The 23,275-nt window shown below is 42.1% G+C and overlaps 6 protein-coding genes across 6 annotated transcripts; 4 read left to right on the forward strand and 2 right to left on the reverse strand.

Annotated features, from left to right (window-relative positions):
• The first annotated feature begins 2,985 nt into the window (after positions 1-2,985).
• Positions 2,986-3,408, forward strand: LOC117249469 (histone H4). Its single transcript, XM_033615147.2, has one exon. It carries the CDS (start codon positions 3,020-3,022, stop codon positions 3,329-3,331), a length of 312 nt encoding a protein of 103 aa, XP_033471038.1. The 5' UTR covers positions 2,986-3,019; the 3' UTR covers positions 3,332-3,408.
• Positions 3,409-5,374: 1,966 nt separating this feature from the next.
• On the reverse strand, positions 5,375-6,755 carry LOC144461755 (histone H1-like). The gene is made up of 2 exons (XM_078165157.1): positions 6,068-6,755; positions 5,375-5,529 (listed from the first exon to the last, which is right to left on the reverse strand). The coding sequence occupies exons 1-2, from the start codon at positions 6,709-6,711 to the stop codon at positions 5,517-5,519; spliced, it is 657 nt and encodes a 218-aa protein (XP_078021283.1). The 5' UTR covers positions 6,712-6,755; the 3' UTR covers positions 5,375-5,516.
• Positions 6,756-10,519: 3,764 nt separating this feature from the next.
• On the forward strand, positions 10,520-11,890 carry LOC144461748 (histone H2B 1/2-like). Its single transcript, XM_078165129.1, has one exon. It carries the CDS (start codon positions 10,537-10,539, stop codon positions 10,912-10,914), a length of 378 nt encoding a protein of 125 aa, XP_078021255.1. The 5' UTR covers positions 10,520-10,536; the 3' UTR covers positions 10,915-11,890.
• Positions 11,891-17,002: 5,112 nt separating this feature from the next.
• LOC144461752 (histone H3-like) lies at positions 17,003-18,042 on the reverse strand. Its single transcript, XM_078165146.1, has one exon. It carries the CDS (start codon positions 18,020-18,022, stop codon positions 17,612-17,614), a length of 411 nt encoding a protein of 136 aa, XP_078021272.1. The 5' UTR covers positions 18,023-18,042; the 3' UTR covers positions 17,003-17,611.
• Positions 18,043-18,347: 305 nt separating this feature from the next.
• LOC117262889 (histone H2A-like) lies at positions 18,348-19,247 on the forward strand. Its single transcript, XM_033636077.2, has one exon. It carries the CDS (start codon positions 18,394-18,396, stop codon positions 18,778-18,780), a length of 387 nt encoding a protein of 128 aa, XP_033491968.2. The 5' UTR covers positions 18,348-18,393; the 3' UTR covers positions 18,781-19,247.
• A 3,287-nt stretch (positions 19,248-22,534) lies between these two features.
• LOC117250418 (histone H4) lies at positions 22,535-22,965 on the forward strand. Its single transcript, XM_033616462.2, has one exon. It carries the CDS (start codon positions 22,593-22,595, stop codon positions 22,902-22,904), a length of 312 nt encoding a protein of 103 aa, XP_033472353.2. The 5' UTR covers positions 22,535-22,592; the 3' UTR covers positions 22,905-22,965.
• The last annotated feature ends 310 nt before the right edge of the window (positions 22,966-23,275 follow it).

The raw sequence follows: 23,275 nt of genomic DNA on the forward strand, positions 1-23,275 counted from the left end.
TCCAACAGTTGAATGTAGATAAAGGTCCTGACGGTCTTCCTACTGAGTTTATCAGTTATATATAGATGACATGTTACACACACTCACACTTATGTTTAATGAAGCTCTGCACTCTGGTACTTTTGGTGACTCTTTATATGAAGGTGTGTTACACTTATTATATAAAAAAGGAGACAAGACAGATATAAATAATTACAGACACCTGACTATAATGAATACAGATTACAAAATATTAGCTAAAATAATAATGAATAGATTAAATGATACTCTAGATGATATTATAGAAAAAGAACAAACGTGCAGTTAAAGGACGTCTGATGTGAGACATCTTGTGCACATTGAGAGAGACTCTACAAAAACAAGACTTTTTCATTATCGGGCTGGATCAAAAGAAAGCCTTTGATTATGTCTAATGATTTTATTCATATGATCAGATGTCTGTATAGAAAGTCATGTGTCCGTAGAAATGTTAATGATGTACTTTCTGATTCTTTTAACGTAGAAAGAGGTGTAAAGCAGGGCTGTCCACTGAGTGCTGCTTTATACATCTTAGTCATTAGCCCTTTAATCAAAATAATAAATGCTAACCCTTTGATATCAGGTGAACTTAATATTTGCAATGTTAAAACAATGGCATATGCCGATGACGTTACCGTTATTATAAAGAATCAGTTAGAGATGGACATTTTAATTAATCATTTGTGTCTTTATGAACTGGCGTCTGGTGCTAAATTCAACAATGAGTTCAAATAAACACAAGGAGTTTGTGCTCTAGAGAAAGGATCAGCACTCAGTGAATAACCTCCTAAGCCCTATGATAAGCTATTATGGCAAGGCTTAACTATACAAACCAATGAGCAGTAATAACTAACATGTCTTTGGGGTCATCAGGTGGGAACCTCCTTTCACCAGTGTTTCATCTAGTTGGTCCCACGACACCTCCAGGAGGCTAGACAGTGATCTCTGGCGTCCCAGAGACACTCCCCTAATGCCAGCTCTCACTGCTCCCCACACCAACCCAACAACCTCCTTTACCTTACTTACACATGGCTTTCTCAGCCCAAACAGCACTGCCACCTTCAACCAAACCCAGGCTCCGTACATGCGAGCTCCAGGTAGAGACAGTGCTGATACTACCTTTCCTAGCACATTCACCATACTCTATTTCACATGCTACATAGCATAACTACAATATAAGTTGAAGTTAAAGGAGCTAAATGAACTTACAGGATCAGCAAACACACTCACCTTGCAGCATGGCCTCAAACAAAATGGATTCAAATAGGCCACTCCCACACTTAAATACTTCCTCTTCCTGGATTTCCTCCTGAGAGGAAGTGGGTCTCTCCACCTGATCTCGAGGAGTTATGTACCCTCCTGGCCCCCAACTGACATTATGACTCAGGGAGTTTGGATAGGAACGGAGAGTAAAAAACCTCAATTAAATATTCAAATAAAAGAAGAAATTAAAATACTTGGTTTGACTCTCTGTAATAATGATTGTAGTGAATGAAATTGGGATGAAAAAATTTTGTTAAAGAAGAAATTAATAAATGGAGAAACAAAGATACTAATTATAAATCTAGAATTAATATAATGAAAACATACATTCTATCCAAACTCCTCTTTCTTGCTAACACATTTCCACCAACTCCCAGCATATTAAAACAATTAAATAAACAGTGTGAACCTGGTCTGGGCAACCACCAGAGAAGTCACTAAACATGACCTTTTGTTTAAAAGCAGACAGTATGGAGGCCTTGGCGCCGTTGATTTGAGTGTGTCAGAGGCCATCTCAAGAAAAGCACCCTGGGTCGGTCTTGTTAAAAAATCTTGTGACATCAATTACAAGTCAGTAACTTTCGGACTCATAACAGAAAACATCCCACAGAAACACAAAGAACTGTATCAAGTGGTCATTATTATCACTTCATACAAACTTTGGAAAACCAGATGTGCCATGTCCCTCCAACAGACTGTTACAGATGGAGACATGGTAATAAAACACATCAGGCTGACCTCCGGAGGAGAAGGACATTAGATAAGAATCAAACTCTTCCGTGGAACATTTTGCACTTTTAATGGACTCTAATATGTGCACCTTGTTGCCTACTTGCACTTTATTATTGTAAAGTGTATTTTTTGTGAGTCAGGGTTGTTGTCGTGTCTGATTTTCTGTGTTTTGGAACATGTTTTGGTTGTTGCAGTGTATTTTTTGTATGGAATTCAATAAAGTATTTTTGTAAAAAGAAAAAGAAAAAAGAAAAAGTAAAACGACCGGTAAAGTCAGAGCCAAGGCGAAGACCCAGGGCCTGTATCACGAAGCGAGATCAACCTTTCCTGGGTTACCCAGACCTATCCTGGGTTGACTAACCCTAACAATGGCAATCAGGATAATCGGTATCACGACGCTGGATATCAACTCGGTAACTCAACCCAGTGTTGCTTTATCAAGGATTTTGCTGTTTACTGTCTCAGTACCTGCTGTTCATCTTTACAGCACAATTTCACTTATCTAGAGAATTATTCCAGAAAGACTCGACTTTGCAGGTGGAAAATAACTGAAGCTCACTTCTACCTGTTGGTGGTTGTTGAATATGTGAGATACAGATAACTTAGATTTAATTTATATTTACCTTAACTTAACAAGTTTATGATAAGTGATGAAAACTGTAACAGCAGCAGCCAACATCAAGTATCATCTGGAGAGAAATCCAGTTGACTTCAGGATATAAAGATTGAAGTTGACTGTACAGTTACATATCCTGCTATGACTCTAATGGATTTGATACAAACCAAAAATGCAGTTTACCAGCTGAGGAGCACTGTCACTTGTGTTTATGAGCCTGTTTTCATTCAGAATGGGGATTTCCTGCTTCTATTGTGAAGGCGGAGGGTTTTGTTAGGGGGAAAAACGGGTCTCCACCCAGCGGTGCTCAACTACGTCCGCAGAAAGCATTTATGTACTGATACTTTGTTGCCGAGTATCATCAGTCGGAACAAACTAGATTCGGACAAGATGAGTGGTCGCGGCAAGGGAGGCAAAGGACTCGGTAAAGGAGGCGCTAAGCGTCACCGTAAAGTTCTCCGTGATAACATCCAGGGAATCACCAAACCCGCCATCCGCCGTCTGGCTCGCCGCGGCGGTGTGAAGCGTATCTCCGGTCTCATCTACGAGGAGACCCGCGGGGTGCTCAAGGTCTTCCTGGAGAACGTCATCCGTGACGCCGTCACCTACACCGAGCACGCCAAGAGGAAGACGGTCACCGCCATGGATGTGGTGTACGCTCTCAAGAGGCAGGGCCGCACCCTGTACGGCTTCGGAGGTTAAATCACTGCCTCAGCTCACCTCAACACAACGGCTCTTTTAAGAGCCACACACATCAACCGCAGAGCTCGTTTCTCCTAATGTAACAATATTGAACAATGCACGCATATGACTTTAACATGACGTTTCCGTTCACAAATACTTGGATAAGAGAATAAAGTCTATAGTAGGTCTATGTAATGCACCAAAGGCCAAAAGAGTTTTGAGATGTATTATATTCATTTTTTTAAATGGGACAAGATGCATTAACCTCCTGAGACCTGGAAGAAAAAAGGTTTTGATAATTAGATTTTTTTTAGATGGTTATAGTTAGGTTAGGGTTAAGTATTGTAGTTGAAAGAAATATGTTACAGCAAAAAAAAAAGAAAATTAATGTTATTTTATTTATTGTCAAATGTCCCTTACAGTGGACGTCGGGTCTTGCTTGGTGTCAAATTTTGTTTTTTTTCTAACATAAATTACATTTCTTTTCACTTCCTGAACACTTAAAACAGATGAATCCAATTCCTTTTCATTTCATGAGCATTTAAAACAGTTAAATGCATTCAATAAAAATGTTTACAAAAAAACAGATGAAGGAAACACATCTGAACACTAAAACATCATTAGAAACAGACGACATGGTAGAAACAGATAATGCATGGTATAACAGGAAGCAGCTTTTTGTCTTTGAAACACACAAACGTTACGAACGAAACACAAATGTTACATTTGATGCACTTCACAGTTTAGGAAGTATGGAAATTGGTTAAAAACAGAAGTTAGCAAGTCCCGCTGTCCCCTACAAACGACACTGAATAAAAGTTGTGTTTTGACGGGGTTAAAAATATTGTACATTTCTGAAATCTTACTAAATTGACTTTTATATTGAAGAAACAATTTGATTATTAGCAACAGAAACATGATATCTGCAAAAAAATGATCACTTCCCTCCCTTGATGCCATAATATGTGGAAGCTGTGATTCCTGCCATGTTGAAAAGAGAGTGCATGTGCTCTGTTAGCCACACCCCCACAACTGTGGCATCATTAGAAAGCCCAGGATGTCCTCTTGACAGTACAGTGGGACTCAAATAGACTGCATAAATGTTTAACTTAGGTCTCAGACTCATGTCCCCCACAGAGGACGAAAATGAATTGCCGGGAGGTTAATGGGACATTTACATGTACATGCATGAGATTACAGCCAGGTGACTTATTTTCATCTCCAGTCCCGTTGGCAGGTTGGTGTCAAACCCCAAATCATCAGTGCCAACAAAAGAAAATAAAATACACAGAAGAACAACATAAGGACAACAAAAGTAAACCAGAGCACGAGTGATTAGTGATGGCGAGATGAAGCTGATGGGCCGAAGCTTCATGGTGCTTCATTTGCTCTACTGTGCCATCAAGTGAACAATAAATGTAAAACAGGCAGAGTGATTATAATGGCACCATGGCTTTGGTGTGTGAAGCTTTGAATGAATGATGTTTGTAATGCCAATACATAAATTATGAACTTATCAATATGATGTCTGTCTGTATGATACAATTGCGGAGTCAAAAGGGAAAGTGGAAACAAATTGGGGAGAGGGTTGTGATGTGACTGTGCTTATGTTACTAGGGACATTTTATTCATTTTTTTTTAGAAATAACTTTTCCACAGTGCTGGGGCTCAGACGGTTTCTTTTTTTTAACTATTGTTTCTTAATAAGAATGAATGGAACATCCTCTGTACCGTACATCACTGTGAAAGTTGCACAAGCACATTCACTGTCCTCTGCCTGCTTAAACTAATGCCAATTTTCAGAAGTGATACAGAACACGAATATTACCCCTCCTGCCATTATTATATTATATTGTATTATATTATATTATTATATTATCATATGACAATACACCACAATTTTGCCAAATGATTGTTTTGCATTCACAAAACTACTACAGTTTATTATAAATGTATGTGATACAGAATAGTCATAATATACTGACTAGAAAATACATTATACTCATATAAACAAATTATTGAATTATCTTAAAAGTATCTAAAAGGTTATATAAAACAGAACATAACTGCTCTTTCGCTTTTGACGGTGGTTTCAGACAGTCACAGCTGCACAGTTCTGTACAGTCGAGTGACGCCGAACGCAGAGGGGTCTAATTACAGCCACGATGTAAATGTGACTGTGCTGTTGCTCGCACAGGATTGGTCAGTCCCTGAAGCTGGTGAACATCACAGTGGGTGGTTGGGGGAGAAAGGAGAGAAAATACAGTTAATATTGAGTTTAAAATATTATGTTGCGATTTCAATACACTTACTGATATAAAAGATGGAGCTGCTGCCACTTCTTTCCAATGTAGCTGCTCATATTTACTGGAACAGGAAAGAACTTGTTTCGTTTTGAATATGTCGTAAGTTAACTCCTACAGTAGCATAGAGCATCAAAGAGATCAAGAGTATCAGGAGAAATTAGACTGGAGGCAGAATATATGGCTGGCCCACCATAGGGGATATATTATACGGTTTATTACCTGTCTCTCTGATGACTCATCAACTGTTATTTTAAGCATTTTACCTACTTTGTTGAATGAAACCTTTGCAGTGATTTGGTGTATTATTACTATGCTTCTCTTCGCAATCTCCATTATTTTAAATACAACTCTGTGTGCAGATATTAATAATACAATAGAAAACAGTGCTCTTTAATGATGATGTGGGTGGCTCTTAAAAGAGCCTTTGTTGAGAGTGATGACAGCTCACTTCTTCTTGGGTGCTGCTTTCTTGGCAGGCTTCTTGGCGGCAGCTTTCTTAGGTGCCTTCTTGGACACCTTAGGTTTAGCGGGGGACTTAGCAGCCTTCTTTGCGGGCTTTGCAGGGCTCTTGGTGTTCTTGGTTGCTTTCTTGGCCGCTGCGGGTTTCGTGGGCTTCTTGGCGGCTTTCTTCGGGGAAGCTGCCTTCTTGGCTGCCGCAGTCTTCTTGGCCGCTGCAGGTTTCTTGGCTGCGGGCTTCTTGGCGGCTGCGGGCTTCTTAGCTTTAACAGCTTTCTTGGCCGCTGGCTTCTTGGCCTTGGGGGCGTCTGCCTTCTTGCTCATCTTGAAGGAGCCGGAGGCCCCGGTCCCCTTGACCTGAACCAGGGTCCCCTTCTCCACCAGCTTTTTGATGGCGGTCTTGACGCGGGCCTTGTTCTTGTCCACATCGTAGCCGCCGGCAGCCAGACCCTTCTTCAGGGCGGCCGTAGACACGCCGCCTCGCTCCTTGGATGCGGCCACAGCCTTAACGATCAGCTCGCTGACGCTGGGGCTGCTCTTCTTCGTTGCGGGAGACCTCTTCTTGGCTGGTTTAGCCGCTTTGGGCGGCGCAGCAGCGGCGGCGGCTGGAGCTGGAGCTGGAGCTACTTCTGCCATCTTCTATTACAGTTGTTGTATTCTCACTCAGGACAAGACGAGAGTGTGACTGGACTGTTGGAAAGCTCCGAGCAGGAGGCTGTCCTTAAACACATCATGAGAACCGTGGAGACTCAAGCCAGCCCGTGGCTCCTCCGTGCAGTGTGGATGCCGTGCAACTTGTGTTTTCTCTGGACTGCTAAAAGAGTCCAAACTAAATGTGTGAGAGGTGCTGAAGGCTGACAGTGAAGGGGCCGATAGCGGACTTGTGTCTCTTCATATTCAAGTCATGTAGAGCTCTGATGCTCTCTGCATTTTGTCTGTGGAGCCTCCACACCTCACCTATTGCCGCCGTGGCCAGCGCTGCTCGGCGGCTTTTCCCACTCATTTCTCTCCTAAAATGATTTCAGATGCATCACAGCTCCATCAAAAGCCGTTTTCCAGCTGGCCCACATGTTTGTTCAGGGACTCCGTGTAAAAACAACCATGTGCTGTTGATGACTTTGGAATAAAGTCACGTTTTTGTGGTGGCAGCAAACACGCCGTTGATGGCCGAGGCTCATGGTGCAGTTTAGCCAGACTTCCCATCACAGCTGCTGCTGTGACTCCTTTAGATTGAAATAGTTCATAACTTTGTCCTATTAATGATCAAACACACTGACAAATACATGTCAGCTGTCTGTGGAAGCAGGAAGTGACTTTCAATGTTACACTGACACTGTTTCAGTTCCATCATGATCACATGAACATTATGGATGGACAGATCATTGTAGGCTAATAGTGCAGAGAGTTGTGATGGAGAAGAAGTTTCACCTCTTACCACTTTGAGAAACATTCTAGATCTAATTTATCAAGTGCACAAAAAGTTAAGTTCACAGTATCAGATTATGTCCACTAGATGGTGACAACTATATATTTTAAATTGTTTACTTGAACATCAGACACAAACAAGACACAGAGGATTTAACTGGCCCACAGTTAACACTTTATGTTATGTATGTACAACACATTGTGAAACATACCAAGCCTTTAACATCATCCTTTTTCCTCCCAAATCACATTTCTTTTCACAATAAACATTTAACAGTTTTACTTTACTAAACTCCTTTTATTTATTTTTTTGTTATTCTTTTATTAGCATTTTCTTGTCAGCAACTTATACAAAGAGAATGTACCACTTCAATGATATTAACAGGTTGACATGATGAAGACTGAGACGTAATAAATAACAGGGTAAACATGTTTGTCATGACCACCTCATAGTAAATAACTGAAGTTAAAATTCACCTTTATTCACTATAAACAGCTCATGTATTTATGTAAATGTATCAGTACAGTTTGAAAAATGATTTCTGTTCAAACAATCACACTTCACCAACTTCAGGAGCAGCCGAGACCCACTGACAGGCAACAGTTCACTGTCTGAGGGACTGAAACACTTCTTTGCTGATTGGAGAAAGTACTGGACTGTTGTTTCACCGCAGCTGGACAGACACTGCTGACCCCTCGTTTACGCTGCAGCCACAAGACATCAAACGAGAGGTTTTCAATGATTAATCTCTCCAACCTGAGGTCAAACGCATGCTGAAAGGTGTGAATTTCAAGAAAGCAACAGGTTCGGATGGGGTCCCTGGCAGAGTCCACAAGGACTGTGTTCACCAGCTTGCAGAGGTTTTCACTGATATCTGTAATCTCTCCAACCTGTCTAAAAACAGCCACCATCATCCCAGTGCCCAAGCAGACCAACATCAGCTCTCTGAATGACTGTAGACCAGTTGCACAACACCCATCATTTTAAAGTGCTTTGGAAGAGCCGTCCTGGGGCAGGAGGATAGAGTTCGCCTCACACCTCGAGTCTGTCCTCAGCACAGTAGCACCACAAGATTGTGTGCTTAGCTCCGCCCCCTACTCCCTCCATACCTACAACTGCACACCTTCACAACCTTCAAATGTCTTTAACTCTCTTATTAATCCCTGAGACACAGATCCAGTTGAGCCTTCATCTCTGTGTGAAAACTTTGAGATATTTTATTGATAAAATCTCTGTTTTTTAGTTTTCCTTCTAACACTTCTGTCTCGGACCCTTCTGTCCCTCCTTTGTGCCCGGCTGTCTTCCAGGAGTTTGAGCCAGTTTCATTTATGTGATATAATTAATTATCTACATCCTGCAAACTGCTCTCTTGACAGTATTCCTCTTTGTTTATTTAAAGATGTTTTTAATACTGTTGGGTCTAGCATTTTAACCTTGGTTAACTCATCCCTTAGCTCAGGGTGTGTTCCTGCTGCTTTTAATATGCAGTTGTGAAACTTCTTTTAAAAGAGAGAAACTTGGACCCTGCAGTTCTTTCTAATTTTAGACCAATTTCCAAACTCCCCTTTCTATCCTGCATCTTGAAGAGGATTTTAGTATTTATGAAAAGTTTCAGTCTGGTTTGAAGCCCAGCCACAGCATCTGAAAGTGCACTGCAGCGTCTATTCAACGCAGAAGTATAAATTCCCAGTTAGTTCTGAATTCCTGGGGACCTCATGTGGATGTTTATCTGCCCTCCCCTGTCTTGTTCATTCTGTACACCTCTGATTTAACGTGCAACTCTGAGTCACGCCACATGCAGAAGTTCCCAGATGACACTGCGATTGTTGGGTGTATAAGAAGTGGACAAGAGGGCGAGTACAGGAGACTGGTGGAGGTCTTTGTGAAAAGGTGCTGGTCAAACCATTTGCAGCTGAAAACCTATAAGACCAGAGAGATGGTGGTGGACTTCCAGAGGACGAGACCTCCCTTATGTCCGTTACAGAGAGAAGGACTGTTAACAAACTGCTGTCCATCATGGACAATGCCCGCCACCCTCTGCACAGCACACTCACTAAGCAGAGTATGTTCAGTGGTAGACTTCTCTCTCAGTCCTGCTCAACAGACAGACAGACTGAAGAAGTCTTTTGTCCCCCAGGTCATAAGGTTATTCAGCACCTCCCAACGACAGCAGGCTGGAACGAACCACATTATGTTTAGATCTGTTCTCCTTGTTTGCATTTGTATTTGTCTAAATATTCATCCTCTGTTAGCATTTCATATTTAACAGTATGCGCTTTTTATGTTTCCCAGCATTCCTTATTTATTACAGTCTTTACTTTACTTCTAAGCTCCTTCTTACAAGATAAACAAATTAAAGTCTGCATCTGCACTGGTGTCTGTACATATATGTATCTATGCCTATCATCCATAGCAAAGTATTAATTACTTCTAATTACTGCACTGCTCTCACACTTTAATCTAATCACCTTACATTGCAATACCTGCGCTGTCAACTACAAATATGTACTAACATCACAAACATATCACTGTGACAGCTCTCTGTAGTGATCCTGGTACGATCATTTCACTGCGGTGTGTTTATTTTATTTTATTTTTTTTTTTGCACCTATTTTTTTTTCTATCTATGTGTGTATCTGTGTGTCTGTATGTGTTGTGTAAAAAGCTACTGGGTGCCTTAATTTCCTTCCTAGATAGAGTATCATCTATCTATCTATCTATCTATCTATCTATCTATCTATGAGACATCATTTAAAAAACAAATGTAGAAATGTAATGTTCTTGTTGTTCAAAGTGACTCCTGACTGGATGGTTTTGAAACAAAAGAAAACTGTATTTCACGGTTCTGATCCTTGAACCAGCCCAGCAACAGAAACATGAGTCACATCCGGGGAAAGTTTCTACACTGCATGAGGCTCTGAATATCAGCCAGTGGCAGAGTTGCGACAGCACACTGTATTTGCATACGGTTTCATGTATATAGCAGCGCTCCGACCCGTCAGCACATACTCTTCGGTTAACACCAGAGCTACAACATGCCTGAAACTGCAGTCAAAGCGGCCAAGAAGGGCTCAAAGAAAGGCGCCACAAAGAACGTCAGCAAGAGCGGCAGTAAGAAGAGGAGGACTAAGAGGAGGGAGAGCTACGCCATCTACGTGTACAAGGTGCTCAAGCAGGTCCACCCCGACACCGGCATCTCCTCCAAGGCCATGGGCATCATGAACTCGTTTGTCAGCGACATCTTTGAGCGCATCGCCGGTGAGGCCTCCCGTCTGGCTCACTACAACAAGCGCTCCACCATCACTTCCAGGGAGATCCAGACCGCCGTCCGCCTGCTGCTGCCCGGTGAGCTGGCCAAGCACGCCGTGTCTGAGGGCACCAAGGCCGTCACCAAGTACACCAGCTCCAAGTAGACACTGCTGCTGCCTCCACTACTCAACCAACGGCTCTTTTAAGAGCCACCCACTATATCTTTAAGAGCAAAGTTTTCTGATTACTGCTTCAAATTATTCATCCACTGTTGCTTGTGCTGCCAAAGCCTTTTGTTTGCACTTCACTGTGGCTGATGACAAATCACTAGGAAGAAGAAGAGTAAGCTGACACATGTCGACTTGTGATTTGGCATCAAAAACTTGAAGAAAGTGCTGGTTTAATCTTTACAGTATCTGAGCACAAGGCAGAAATATAAACTTTACCTGGATTGCATCATGTGCAGTATTGAGCAACATCAACACAACTTAACCTGGACACACGGAGTTTGTAGCTGCCATCAGAGGCAGTAATACAGTTTAAGTTCAATTAATATTTGAGATAAAAAGAATAATTTACGTTTTAGGAAAGAATATGATTTGTAAATAAATACAAATAAGTAACGTGATAAACAATTGGGAACATAAAACCTGGTAACATACATCTTATATTTCATAGAGGAACTAATGTTCTTTTGTTGCTGTGGGTCGGGTCGGTTTTGTTGCTACACCTGTATATGCATGCAGTGCCAGGAGGGGCAGAGCACCTTTGATCTTTAAGTTTTCTTTTGCTGTGCATTCTACCAAGATTTGGACTACATGAAGACTTGTTAAGCCTGAAGTTTCCCTTCTAACTTCCCTTGAGTTAACGCGACCAATGAGGTATGCAGAGTTATTTTATGTTTTCATTACGCTAATTAGATATGCTAGTGAAGCTCACGCGATAGCTGCGTGATAGCTCACGTTTTCGTTGGATGTATATGTAAACTGTTTAATCATTCTCTATGAGAATGCTCTGTACTACCTTTGACTCATTATGGTGTGTGTTTTTTATTTTATCTAGTTCTCACGGCATGTTGGACAGCATGTTTGATCGCATGTTTGATATCATGGATGTGCAAATAAATGCCTGTTACTCCAAGAACGCTTTGAGCTCGTGCTTTCAACTGGAGGGGAGTTATAGAGTTTCATTTTGTATTGACAAACTACTCAATTCAACTAAATGTATTTTTAAAGCACTTTTAACCCTATGGGCCCTAGGCGTTTTTTGGGGTATTTTTACTGCCTTTACTTTTAAGCTCATATCACAGTCATTATAAAGGCTACATACACATGCTATAGGCTATCTTGGACAATCTGGGCTAACCAGATTTGCCATCATTTCATGTCCTTCTATGTGCCTGTATTTTATATTAATTTTTATATCAATGAAAAAAAAAACAAATCTGTGTGACTAAATTCTTACATTTTTACATGTCTCACCATAGCAAGTTGGAAAATGACATATTCTGTCATATATGAAGAGGGGAGATAATACATAAGAAGCAATATAAGAACCATGATGGTGGGACATTCTGTCACTTCAGCTGTCCAAAACATGTGGTTTGTGCCAGGCGGACATGTTTGCCAGTATTTTTTCATTATTGTAAGAAATTCCATTGACTCATTCACAAGTCAAAAATGTGTTTTATCTGAAAGAAACATGCAATATTTACATCTAAGATCATAGAAAATAGTCAACCAAGTGCAATGATGTCCTCCAAGATAATATTTGTTTTTCAGTTTCAGTTATATATTGGGGGGCATTTTGGGCATGGGGGGGGGGGCACGTGTCCCCCTCAATGTATATGGTGACTACGGCCCTGTCAGCATGCATAATTAGGCTGCAGTTGTCTGGGTGCAAAGGTGAAGTGGCTGGTCTTGTCATACAAAGTTTGATGGAGTGTCAACTGGACAATATGGAGATATTTGCATCTTGAAAGCCGGACTACAAATGTGGATAGACAGGGAGAAACACACGCAAGCCTAAGACGTGGTAAGATACGATATTCCTCACTATATGAAGTGACTGATAACAAGATCTGTATAATGGACTGTAAAGAAATTCGTCAGGTTTTTATTTTGTAGACAATTAATCTGGATTTATAGCGTGATGGGATGACAGCACAATGGTGTGTGTGGTATCACTAGAAAAATCTGCTCCTGCGCTTTCATGTGATATGCGTGGCATTTTTGTGCGACCCTGCATTTGCGAGTAATCCATCCAAGAGTATTGTGTGTGCAGAGCTGTATGAAAGCTCTGTTATACAGTACAGGCCAAAAGTTTGGACACACCTTCTCATTCAATGCGTTTTCTTTATTTTCATGACTATTTACATTGTAGATTCTCACTGAAGGCATCAAAACTATGAATGAACACATGTGGAGTTACGTACTTAACAAAAAAAGGTGAAATAACTGAAAACATGTTTTATATTCTAGTTTCTTCAAAATAGCCACCCTTTGCTCTGATTACTGCTTTGCACACTCTTGGCATTCTCTCCATGAGCTTCAAGAGGTAGTCACCTGAAATGGTTTTCCAACAGTCTTGAAGGAGTTCCCAGAGGTGTTTAGCACTTGTTGGCCCCTTTGCCTTCACTCTGCGGTCCAGCTCACCCCAAACCATCTGGATTGGGTTCAGGTCCGGTGACTGTGGAGGCCAGGTCATCTGCCGCAGCACTCCATCACTCTCCTTCTTGGTCAAATAGCCCTTACACAGCCTGGAGGTGTGTTTGGGGTCATTGTCCTGTTGAAAAATAAATGATCGTCCAACTAAACGCAAACCGGATGGGATGGCATGTCGCTGCAGGATGCTGTGGTAGCCATGCTGCTTCAGTGTGCCTTCAATTTTGAATAAATCCCCAACAGTGTCACCAGCAAAACACCCCCACACCATCACACCTCCTCCTCCATGCTTCACAGTGGGAACCAGGCATGTGGAATCCATCCGTTCACCTTTTCTGCGTCTCACAAAGACACGGCGGTTGGAACCAAAGATCTCAAATTTGGACTCATCAGACCAAAGCACAGATTTCCACTGGTCTAATGTCCATTCCTTGTGTTTCTTGGCCCAAACAAATCTCTTCTGCTTGTTGCCTCTCCTTAGCAGTGGTTTCCTAGCAGCTATTTGACCATGAAGGCCTGATTGGCGCAGTCTCCTCTTAACAGTTGTTCTAGAGATGGGTCTGCTGCTAGAACTCTGTGTGGCATTCATCTGGTCTCTATCTCTTGCCATTTCTGAGGCTGGTGACTCGGATGAACTTATCCTCAGAAGCAGAGGTGACTCTTGGTCTTCCTTTCCTGGGTCGGTCCTCATGTGTGCCAGTTTCGTTGTAGCGCTTCATGGTTTTTGCGACTCCACTTGGGGACACATTTAAAGTTTTTGCAATTTTCCGGACTGACTGACCTTCATTTCTTAAAGTAATGATGGCCACTCGTTTTTCTTTAGTTAGCTGATTGGTTCTTGCCATAATATGAATTTTAACAGTTGTCCAATAGGGCTGTCAGCTGTATATTAACCTGACTTCTGCACAACACAACTGATGGTCCCGACCCCATTGATAAAGCAAGAAATTCCACTAATTAACCCTGATAAGGCACACCTGTGAAGTGGAAACCATTTCAGGTGACTACCTCTTGAAGCTCATGGAGAGAATGCCAAGAGTGTGCAAAGCAGTAATCAGAGCAAAGGGTGGCTATTTTGAAGAAACTAGAATATAAAACATGTTTTCAGTTATTTCACCTTTTTTTGTTAAGTACATAACTCCACATGTGTTCATTCATAGTTTTGATGCCTTCAGTGAGAATCTACAATATAAATAGTCATGAAAATAAAGAAAACGCATTGAATGAGAAGGTGTGTCCAAACTTTTGGCCTGTACTGTACATAATTTTAGTGTAAATTTATCATTTTTTTTCGCTGTGAAAACATTGGACTACCGACAATTCCGCTGTTTCACGTGATATGCGTGGCTTCTTGCGGAGAAAATCAATAGAGAAGAACAGGTGTGAATTTAGACGCACTATGCGTCGTTCGGGCCCATAGGGTTAAAAAACAGTGCTGTAAGAAACACATGCATAGGGGTGACATAATTGTCAGGTACACAGCTCACACATTATAGACACAACACACACAGGCACACAAGAATGTGGATTGTGAACATGATGGCAACAAACACTTGCAGATGTGTGCAAAGTGCCCCCCAAAAAATATTAAAAAGAAATCCTTGCTAATTTCAGCAGCTATTTTAAGCACATATAGATGGTTGATGACTTAGGATTTCCTACATACAGACAACCCATGTGTGCCAGCTTGCTTCAGGCTCAGCAGTAGGGAGGAGACAGGGTGAACTCAGAGTTTCTTATAGAAAACCTGCCAGCGAGCAGGTTCAGTTCACAGAGTCAGTTGCCATGGTGATTGATTCACAGTTTGACTTACCTCTCTGTCTGGAACTGAAAACCCAGAGTTCCCTCATTTCAGGGTTAACATACTCGGAGTTTTCACTAAACCCGCTTTCTGGAACACCCCCAGGTGTCCTCTTCACCTGTGTCGCTGTCCGAGGTGCTGAACTGACACCTACAGAGCTGATCTCTGTTCAGGGAGCTCATTTTACCTCTATGACACATATCTCAGGTGTCAGGTCTCCACGTCACAGTCACGTCAGTTTTTAATACAGTGCCCTCTGAGGGGTCAAAGGTCACAGCCATTCAGTGTTGGTTTTTAGCCTTGTCCCTTACATGGAGAGAATTCTCTGGAATCTCTGAATCTTTTGATGATATTTTAGATTGTTGATGAAGAAATCCCTAAATTCTTTGCATGTTGAGAATAGTTGCTCTCAAACTGTTGGACTGTTTGCCCACACCTGAGCCTTTTGAAGACACTACTTACTAATGAACCTGTTTTTACCTGTTGAATGTTTCAACACATCTGAGCATCCAACAACTTCCCCGTCTTCTGTTGCCTCTGTCCCAACATTTTTGGAACATGTTGCAACATCAAATGCAGAATAAAAAACAATTTATCAGTTTGAACATTAAATATCTTATATTTGGACTGTATTCATTTGAATATGAGTCAGAAAGAATTTACAAATCATTGTGTTTTTTTTTAAATTTGCATTTTACAGTGTCCCAACGTTTTTGGAGTCGGCGTTGTTGAGGTAGTTGCACTTTATTTCAATATTTACATTATCTGGTACTTCATACTTTTTTATGAGATCAAAAATCAAGATTTTGGAGCACTTAGAGACAGAAAAACAACTGAAAATCAAACTGAGGCAAGCAACAAAGCAAAAGTGGCACACAGAGCTTCTGGAAGCCAATAATCCTAAAAAGAGTGGGACAGCATGAAATCAATGACAGGAATGTCAACTCCAGATAAACCCATCGTTACGGACAGTGAACTGCATTTTGCCAATACAAAAAAATAAATACTTTGACAGATTTGAATCAGTGCAATAAGTGCACTGAAATACTTAAAGGTATAATACCTGCTGCTTCACACAGAATTATCATCAGTGTTGAAGATGTCAGGAAAATGATGAAGTGTACGAATTCCTGTGTAGGTATGATATTTGCAATACATTTAAATATTACAGGTACAATGCATTTAAAAACTGTAATTTATAATTACATTACTAAATGTATTTGACTGATAATGAAACATGTTGACTTATTGACTGCTGCACTTCACTCAAGTCAAGCCACAAACATATACACACACACACACCCGTTGTTCTAACAGATTTAGTTCCCAGATAAACAAACCTATAATGTTAGGCTGGCAGCAGTAATGAGAAGAGTGAGACTCACCAGTTAGTGCAGAGCAGCAGCTGCGTGGTAGTGTTGTGACGTTCACGAACGAACCGATTCTATTGAACGGCTCGTTAACATGAACGATGGGAACCGAGTCGCAGCTGGGAACCGTTCTTTTTTTTTTTTTTTTTTTAAATATCACTGTGTGCTCCTCCTTTGCTCCTCCCCTGAGCAAAATTCATTGTAGCCTGCTTTGTTTTTTAATATTTATTTGTAAGTGTTAAGGTCACGGTGCTGCATGAATAACAAGTCATAGTAGCTTTACACACATACAGTTTGTATAAAGGGTAAATCCAAAATAGTGATGTCAGTGTCAAAGCAAAGTGATATGGCGCAACCTTGTGGAATATTTACAATGAATCCAGATCACTTTAAAATCTTTAAAATCTAGTCCACACATGTCAAACAAGGTTATAATCAATATTTCAGAATAATTCAAACTCAGATATTGGTGGGATATCTAATTTTGTATTATTTTGTTCCAAATCTTACCCCATCATGCCTCCCAGTGATTATTTCCAAGATAAAATGAGTTACCACCAGGCTGGCTTCTTAAAACTTAATAAATATAAAAATCAGTCAAATGAGCCAGTTTTTTGAACGGCTCACCAAGATCCGGCTCCTCTCAAAGAGCCATAAATCCCATCTCTACTGCGTGGTGTGTTCAAGTGTAATAGGCACTTTATTCATCCCGAGAGAAATAACTTTTTTCTAACTTTGCTAAATTGCCACAGTAAACAACAACTCACATACAGTATAACACAGCATGTAACAAGTAGTGTATAAAACCCGCAGTTTGAGAAAACGCATGGCTGAGACTGTCAGATCCTCTCATCACGAGGTAACTGTGCAAAATCTATATAATATTACACAGAATCACTGCATTTTCAATTAAAATATTAGTATTCAGTTAATATTCATGTGTCATCAGCAGGAAGGAGCTCTTGAGCTGAGAGTGAGGTGGCTCTTAAAAGAGCCGTGGTGGTTTGTTGAGTGTAGTCGGGTGAGTTTAAGCCCTCTCTCCGCGGATCCTGCGGGCCAGCTGGATGTCTTTGGGCATGATGGTGACCCGCTTGGCGTGGATGGCGCACAGGTTGGTGTCCTCGAAGAGACCTACCAGATAAGCCTCGCTGGACTCCTGCAGAGCCATGACGGCGGAGCTCTGGAAGCGCAGGTCGGTCTTGAAGTCCTGAGCGATCTCCCTGACCAGGCGCTGGAAGGGCAGCTTGCGGATCAGCAGCTCGGTGGACTTCTGGTAGCGGCGGATCTCTCTCAGAGCCACGGTACCGGGCCTGTAACGGTGAGGCTTCTTCACGCCGCCGGTGGCCGGCGCGCTCTTACGGGCAGCCTTGGTGGCCAGCTGCTTCCTGGGGGCTTTGCCTCCGGTGGACTTACGGGCGGTCTGCTTGGTTCTTGCCATGACTTCTTAATACTTCTCTGGTCTCGACAAACATGCAGGAAACACCGAGAGACACGCGGCTCTTAAACTGTGGGACCGGCTGTGACGTGCTGACGCTGCTTCACACCTCCGGCTCCTCATTGGTGAGCGGCTCTTCATGGAGCTCAGCACCGCCTCGACCAGCGACCCCCCGCCTGAATCTGCGCCGCTTATTGGCCCAAAGTCGGTTGAAAAATGTCCGCCAAAGTGCAGAGTGTGCCGCCCTCTGCTGCTCTGCTGGAAGCCTCTTTTCTGGTTGGTCTGACAGGAGCCGTCCCGGACACATATAAAGGAGGCTTTGTGCTGTAGGTGCAGCATTGTCTCTGAGTCTCAACTCCAGGAAACATCGCAACATGTCTGGTCGCGGGAAAACCACCGGGAAAGTCAGAGCCAAGGCAAAGACCCGCTCCTCTCGTGCCGGCCTTCAGTTCCCAGTCGGCCGTGTTCACAGGCTGCTGCGTAAAGGAAACTATGCGGAGCGTGTCGGTGCCGGAGCCCCCGTGTACCTGGCGGCGGTGCTGGAGTATCTGACCGCTGAGATCCTGGAGCTGGCTGGAAACGCCGCCCGCGACAACAAGAAGACCAGGATCATCCCCCGTCACCTGCAGCTGGCTGTCCGCAACGACGAGGAGCTCAACAAGCTGCTGGGCAAAGTCACCATCGCTCAGGGCGGCGTGCTGCCCAACATCCAGGCTGTGCTGCTGCCCAAGAAGACCGACAAGGCCGCCAAGGCCAAGTAAACCTGGACACCCGCTGACTGCTGGAAACCACGACCCCAAAAAGGCTCTTTTAAGAGCCAAACACTCACCTCACAAAGACCTCGGTTCCTCATATAATAACATAATAATAATCTGCAACATTCCAGCAATGAAGTCAAAGTACAAACGGGAGACGTCAGTAAAAAAAAAAAAATGCAAAGGACTATTTAAAGTAGTAATATCAGAAAACTACATATATAATAAGAGACAGTATAGATACAGCACCTGACTGATTATAGGCAGTAAAATAGCAATAGACAGGCTGAGTGGCAAGTTTTACGTGACTGAATGCATCAAGTGTAGATATTACACATGAGATTAGTCTTCATATGTGAGGTCTGCAGGGAGCAGAGGTTCTACATCATGTGTCTAATGCATCTAGAAATGTTTATGCACTTTACATCCTTTTACAATGGCTGTTCACTGTCTCAGTACCTGTACTCTGTGCAACAACAATACACTTTATTCTGATATAAATACAAAAACTCTGTTGTCCTTCAGTAACAAGCCCTGATACACGTTTTAAAACTGAAACACAAACATTTCAATCAAAATATTTCTGGGTTTTGTTGAATTACTTCATGGAAAATTAACTTTATTTTCCACCTCACTCAGATAACACAGAACACAGGTCTGGTTTCCTCCTCAATGTTTTTGAATGGACCGACATCTACATCCAGAGGATGAACAGCAGCTCTCAACTGTGTCACTGAAGATATTTGTGATCGAGGGCCAAAACTTTATTTTGATATCCATATTATGGCCCTAATTAATATTTTCATACTTCCCATTGAGCTGCTCTTCCGCTTTAGTGAGTCTGTCATGTGTTGATCTATAACTATGTGTCTTCTGCTGATACCTGCTGTTCATCTTTAGAGCGCAATCTCACTTATCTAGAGAATTATGCCAGAAAGACTCGACTTTGCAGGTGGAAAATAACTGAAGTTCACATTGTAGTGCAGGCGGAGGGGACTTACAACTGCACCCTGGGGAACTCCTGCTTGGGGGGTGAAAGGTGATGAGAGGGTGGAGGCAACTTTGACATGCAAACCAAAGTCAAAATACATAAAACATCACAAAAAAGACATTTGTATTTAAGAGAATTGATTTAAGTTGTCATTTGGTATTTTGGAGTGTTGTCTTTCAGGTATAAACCAAATGAACAGAGGTGCAGCTCAGGATGTATATACAGGATGCCATGATGAATCACACCCACCAGAGTATGCAATATGAACCAGTGTGTATTGACCCTTGTATACAACCGAGAAAAAAGCAGATGAGATGAGCTTTTCATGTATTTAATCTTTGTTGACAATTGTGTATTGAATGCACCGTACTGTATATTGTATCTGGAACTGGGCTGTGAAAGAGAACTCTTAGTTGTTTGTGAGGAGGCGTTCGTTAAGACCATAAGGTTGTCTGCTATTGAGTTTCCTGATCCAGGTTCCCTCCGCTCTCCTCCTTTGACCAGGAGTCCAGTTGGGTTTGCTTTCCACACCAGAGATGATAAGGTGTGGAATGGGATGTATTTGGAAATGTTGAACCAAAAGGGGTCTCAGATTCACCTTCCTGATGCTGAACAGGTGCTGATGTAATCTGGTCCCAATGCTGTTACCTGTTTCTCCTCTGATTTATCGTTACTGAGGAAGTTGGAGGTGATGGACTGGGTGGGTTGTGGGAGTTTGAGGTTTGAGTCCAGAAGTCTGAATTTGAGTCCATTATGCCATACTTTATCAAATGCTTTTTCAATGTCGAAGAATATTGCCAGGGTTATTTGTGTTTTGTTGACATTTCTCTGGATGTCTTCTGATAAACGGAGCATGTTGTCTGTGGTGGCTCTTCCTTTTCTGAATCCAGCTTGGTGTATTTCTATGAGGCCCATTGATTCGATGTGGTTGAGTCGTGATGCAAGACTTATGGGGCGGTAGCTGGTGACATTGTGGGGGTCTTTTCCTGGTTTATGGATCATGGTGACAAGTGCAGTTTTCTAGGATGAAGGGAAGTGTCCGGTGGTGAGACAGGTGGTGAAGAGGTGTCCAAGGTGTTGAAGGTAGGTGATCAGTGCTTGTTTTATTAATACGGTGTCCACAGTGTCTTCTCCCGGTGCTTTGTTCTTCTTCTTTTTTTCCCCAGGTGTAGTTGAAGTTCTTGGGTGGTGATGGGTTTGGTGAGGGGGTGGTGCTCTGTGGTGGGGTCAGCTGCATTTCTCAGTGATGTGTCATGTTTTGTGATTTTCCTGTCTACTTTTCATTTTTACTGAAGAGATTCACAGGTACAAATCAAACATATATCACAATACAATATAGTGTATATCTAAAAATAAAGTGCTACCAGTGCCAAAGTGCATATTTTACAAGAAGCAAAGGGTTCAGTTCAGTCTGGAGGTTCTAAATCAAGCAGGTTCCAGGGGAGGCTCTGAGCCCCGTCCAAAGTTCTCCTCCTTCTGAGGTCTGTCAGAACTTGCTTGACGACCATGTCACAGTCAATAACAGTCTGGTTAGTGATCATGACACATCTGGTCTTCCACAGTTTAAAACCTACGATGCTGATGATCAATTGAAACAGTTCTTTTTTCTTTGGAGGCATCGTGTCTTCCAGGAGACCGTACATGACACAATTATAGTTCAGATTAAAAACTAGGCCATGGCCCTGCAAGACAGACCAAACAGCCTGGCCCCCGTAACAGTCCATTAAGACATGTTGCTGCGTTTCATCTTTGTCACAATAAATCATGGAACATTGTTTGGTTGTATTATTAGCTGAATACTGAATACTTTCACGTTTTGTGAGCTCTCTAGTAGTGCCCCAGACCAAGTTTACACACTGTTTAGTTTTCTAAGAATGGTGGGGGAGGAGGAAAGATGTTTGCTAAAAATAGGAGTTTGGATAGGATATGCGTTTTAATAATGTTGATTCTTGATTTATAATTAGTGTTTTTATTTTGCCACTGTTTGACTTCTTCTTCTACTATAGTCAGTTTATCATTCCAGTTATGTTCACTGCAGTTATTGTTACAAACGTTTTACCAAGTGTTTTATTTGAATATTTAAATCAGGTTTTTTTCTTTCAGATCCAAACTCCCTCAGTCTTCATATGATTTAACTTGGCACCAGAGGCCAATTCGTACAAACTCAGATGGTTACATAATACATCCATTTACAACTGTTTAATTATGACCGTGACGTCATCCGCATATGTCATGGCTTTAACATTAAGATTGTTGTTAACATATTTGCCAGCTATTAGCGGATCAGAATTAAGAGACTTAATTAACGGGCTTATTGCCTGTCTACCAGATCTTTCCATGTGCTGTCGACGTGGGGTCGTTTGGGCATGAGTGAATATTTTCAAGGTGGTTGCGGAAGAGTTTGGCTTTGTCTTTGTCAGTGATGATTGTTCCAGATGATTTGAGTGGGGGGTGGTGTTGCTTTGTGGATCTCCATTGATGCTCTTGATTTTCTGCCAGAAGGTCCGGGGGTTTGTGTCATGGTCCAGTTTGTGGTAGAATGATTTCCAGGTTTTTTGTTTGTGGAGGGTGAGTTGTGATTTGATGGTGCTTTGGAGTCTGTTTATTTCTCTTTTGGTGTGGGGTGATCGATTGGGGCTGATAGATGACTCATCTATTCACAGTAGAATGGAGATTTCCTGCTTCTATTGTGAAGGCGGAGGGTTTTGTTAGGGGGAAAAAAACGGGTCTCCACCCAGCGGTGCTCAACTACGTCCGCAGAAAGCATTTATGTACTGATACTTTGTTGCCGAGTATCATCAGTCGGAACAAACTAGATTCGGACAAGATGAGTGGTCGCGGCAAGGGAGGCAAAGGACTCGGTAAAGGAGGCGCTAAGCGTCACCGTAAAGTTCTCCGTGATAACATCCAGGGAATCACCAAACCCGCCATCCGCCGTCTGGCTCGCCGCGGCGGTGTGAAGCGTATCTCCGGTCTCATCTACGAGGAGACCCGCGGGGTGCTCAAGGTCTTCCTGGAGAACGTCATCCGTGACGCCGTCACCTACACCGAGCACGCCAAGAGGAAGACGGTCACCGCCATGGATGTGGTGTACGCTCTCAAGAGGCAGGGCCGCACCCTGTACGGCTTCGGAGGTTAAATCACTGCCTCAGCTCACCTCAACACAACGGCTCTTTTAAGAGCCACACACATCAACCAAAGAGCTCCTTTCTGTTCTTGTTTTTCATTATTTTGTATGATATTGTTGTTAACTACTAAGTAACCTTTACATGATCTACCCTATAATAGAACAACAATTACGTGAGTAGTATGACGATTGATCAAGATTAATTATGTAACATACTCTTGCGGGATTATGCATATTATTTTAAGGTGATACAATAAGTTTGCTACCGCGTCATTTATTTACAAGTGAAGCTTATGGATAGTGTCATAATATTTCGATGTTTATTATTTAAAATCGAGTCCGGATTGGGCGTAATTCAGCAGCAAAAATTTAAAGCAATTTAA

This window comes from Epinephelus lanceolatus, chromosome 23 (assembly GCF_041903045.1).
Source record: "Epinephelus lanceolatus isolate andai-2023 chromosome 23, ASM4190304v1, whole genome shotgun sequence".
Lineage (NCBI taxonomy): Eukaryota > Metazoa > Chordata > Actinopteri > Perciformes > Serranidae > Epinephelus > Epinephelus lanceolatus.

Bases quoted from the DNA above. Each gene is read 5' to 3' on its own strand.
- LOC117262889 (XM_033636077.2), top strand. From the start codon at position 18,394: ATGTCTGGTCGCGGGAAAACCACCGGGAAAGTCAGAGCCAAGGCAAAG.
- LOC144461748 (XM_078165129.1), top strand. From the start codon at position 10,537: ATGCCTGAAACTGCAGTCAAAGCGGCCAAGAAGGGCTCAAAGAAAGGC.
- LOC117249469 (XM_033615147.2), top strand. From the start codon at position 3,020: ATGAGTGGTCGCGGCAAGGGAGGCAAAGGACTCGGTAAAGGAGGCGCT.
- LOC144461755 (XM_078165157.1), bottom strand. From the start codon at position 6,711: ATGGCAGAAGTAGCTCCAGCTCCAGCTCCAGCCGCCGCCGCTGCTGCG.
- LOC144461752 (XM_078165146.1), bottom strand. From the start codon at position 18,022: ATGGCAAGAACCAAGCAGACCGCCCGTAAGTCCACCGGAGGCAAAGCC.
- LOC117250418 (XM_033616462.2), top strand. From the start codon at position 22,593: ATGAGTGGTCGCGGCAAGGGAGGCAAAGGACTCGGTAAAGGAGGCGCT.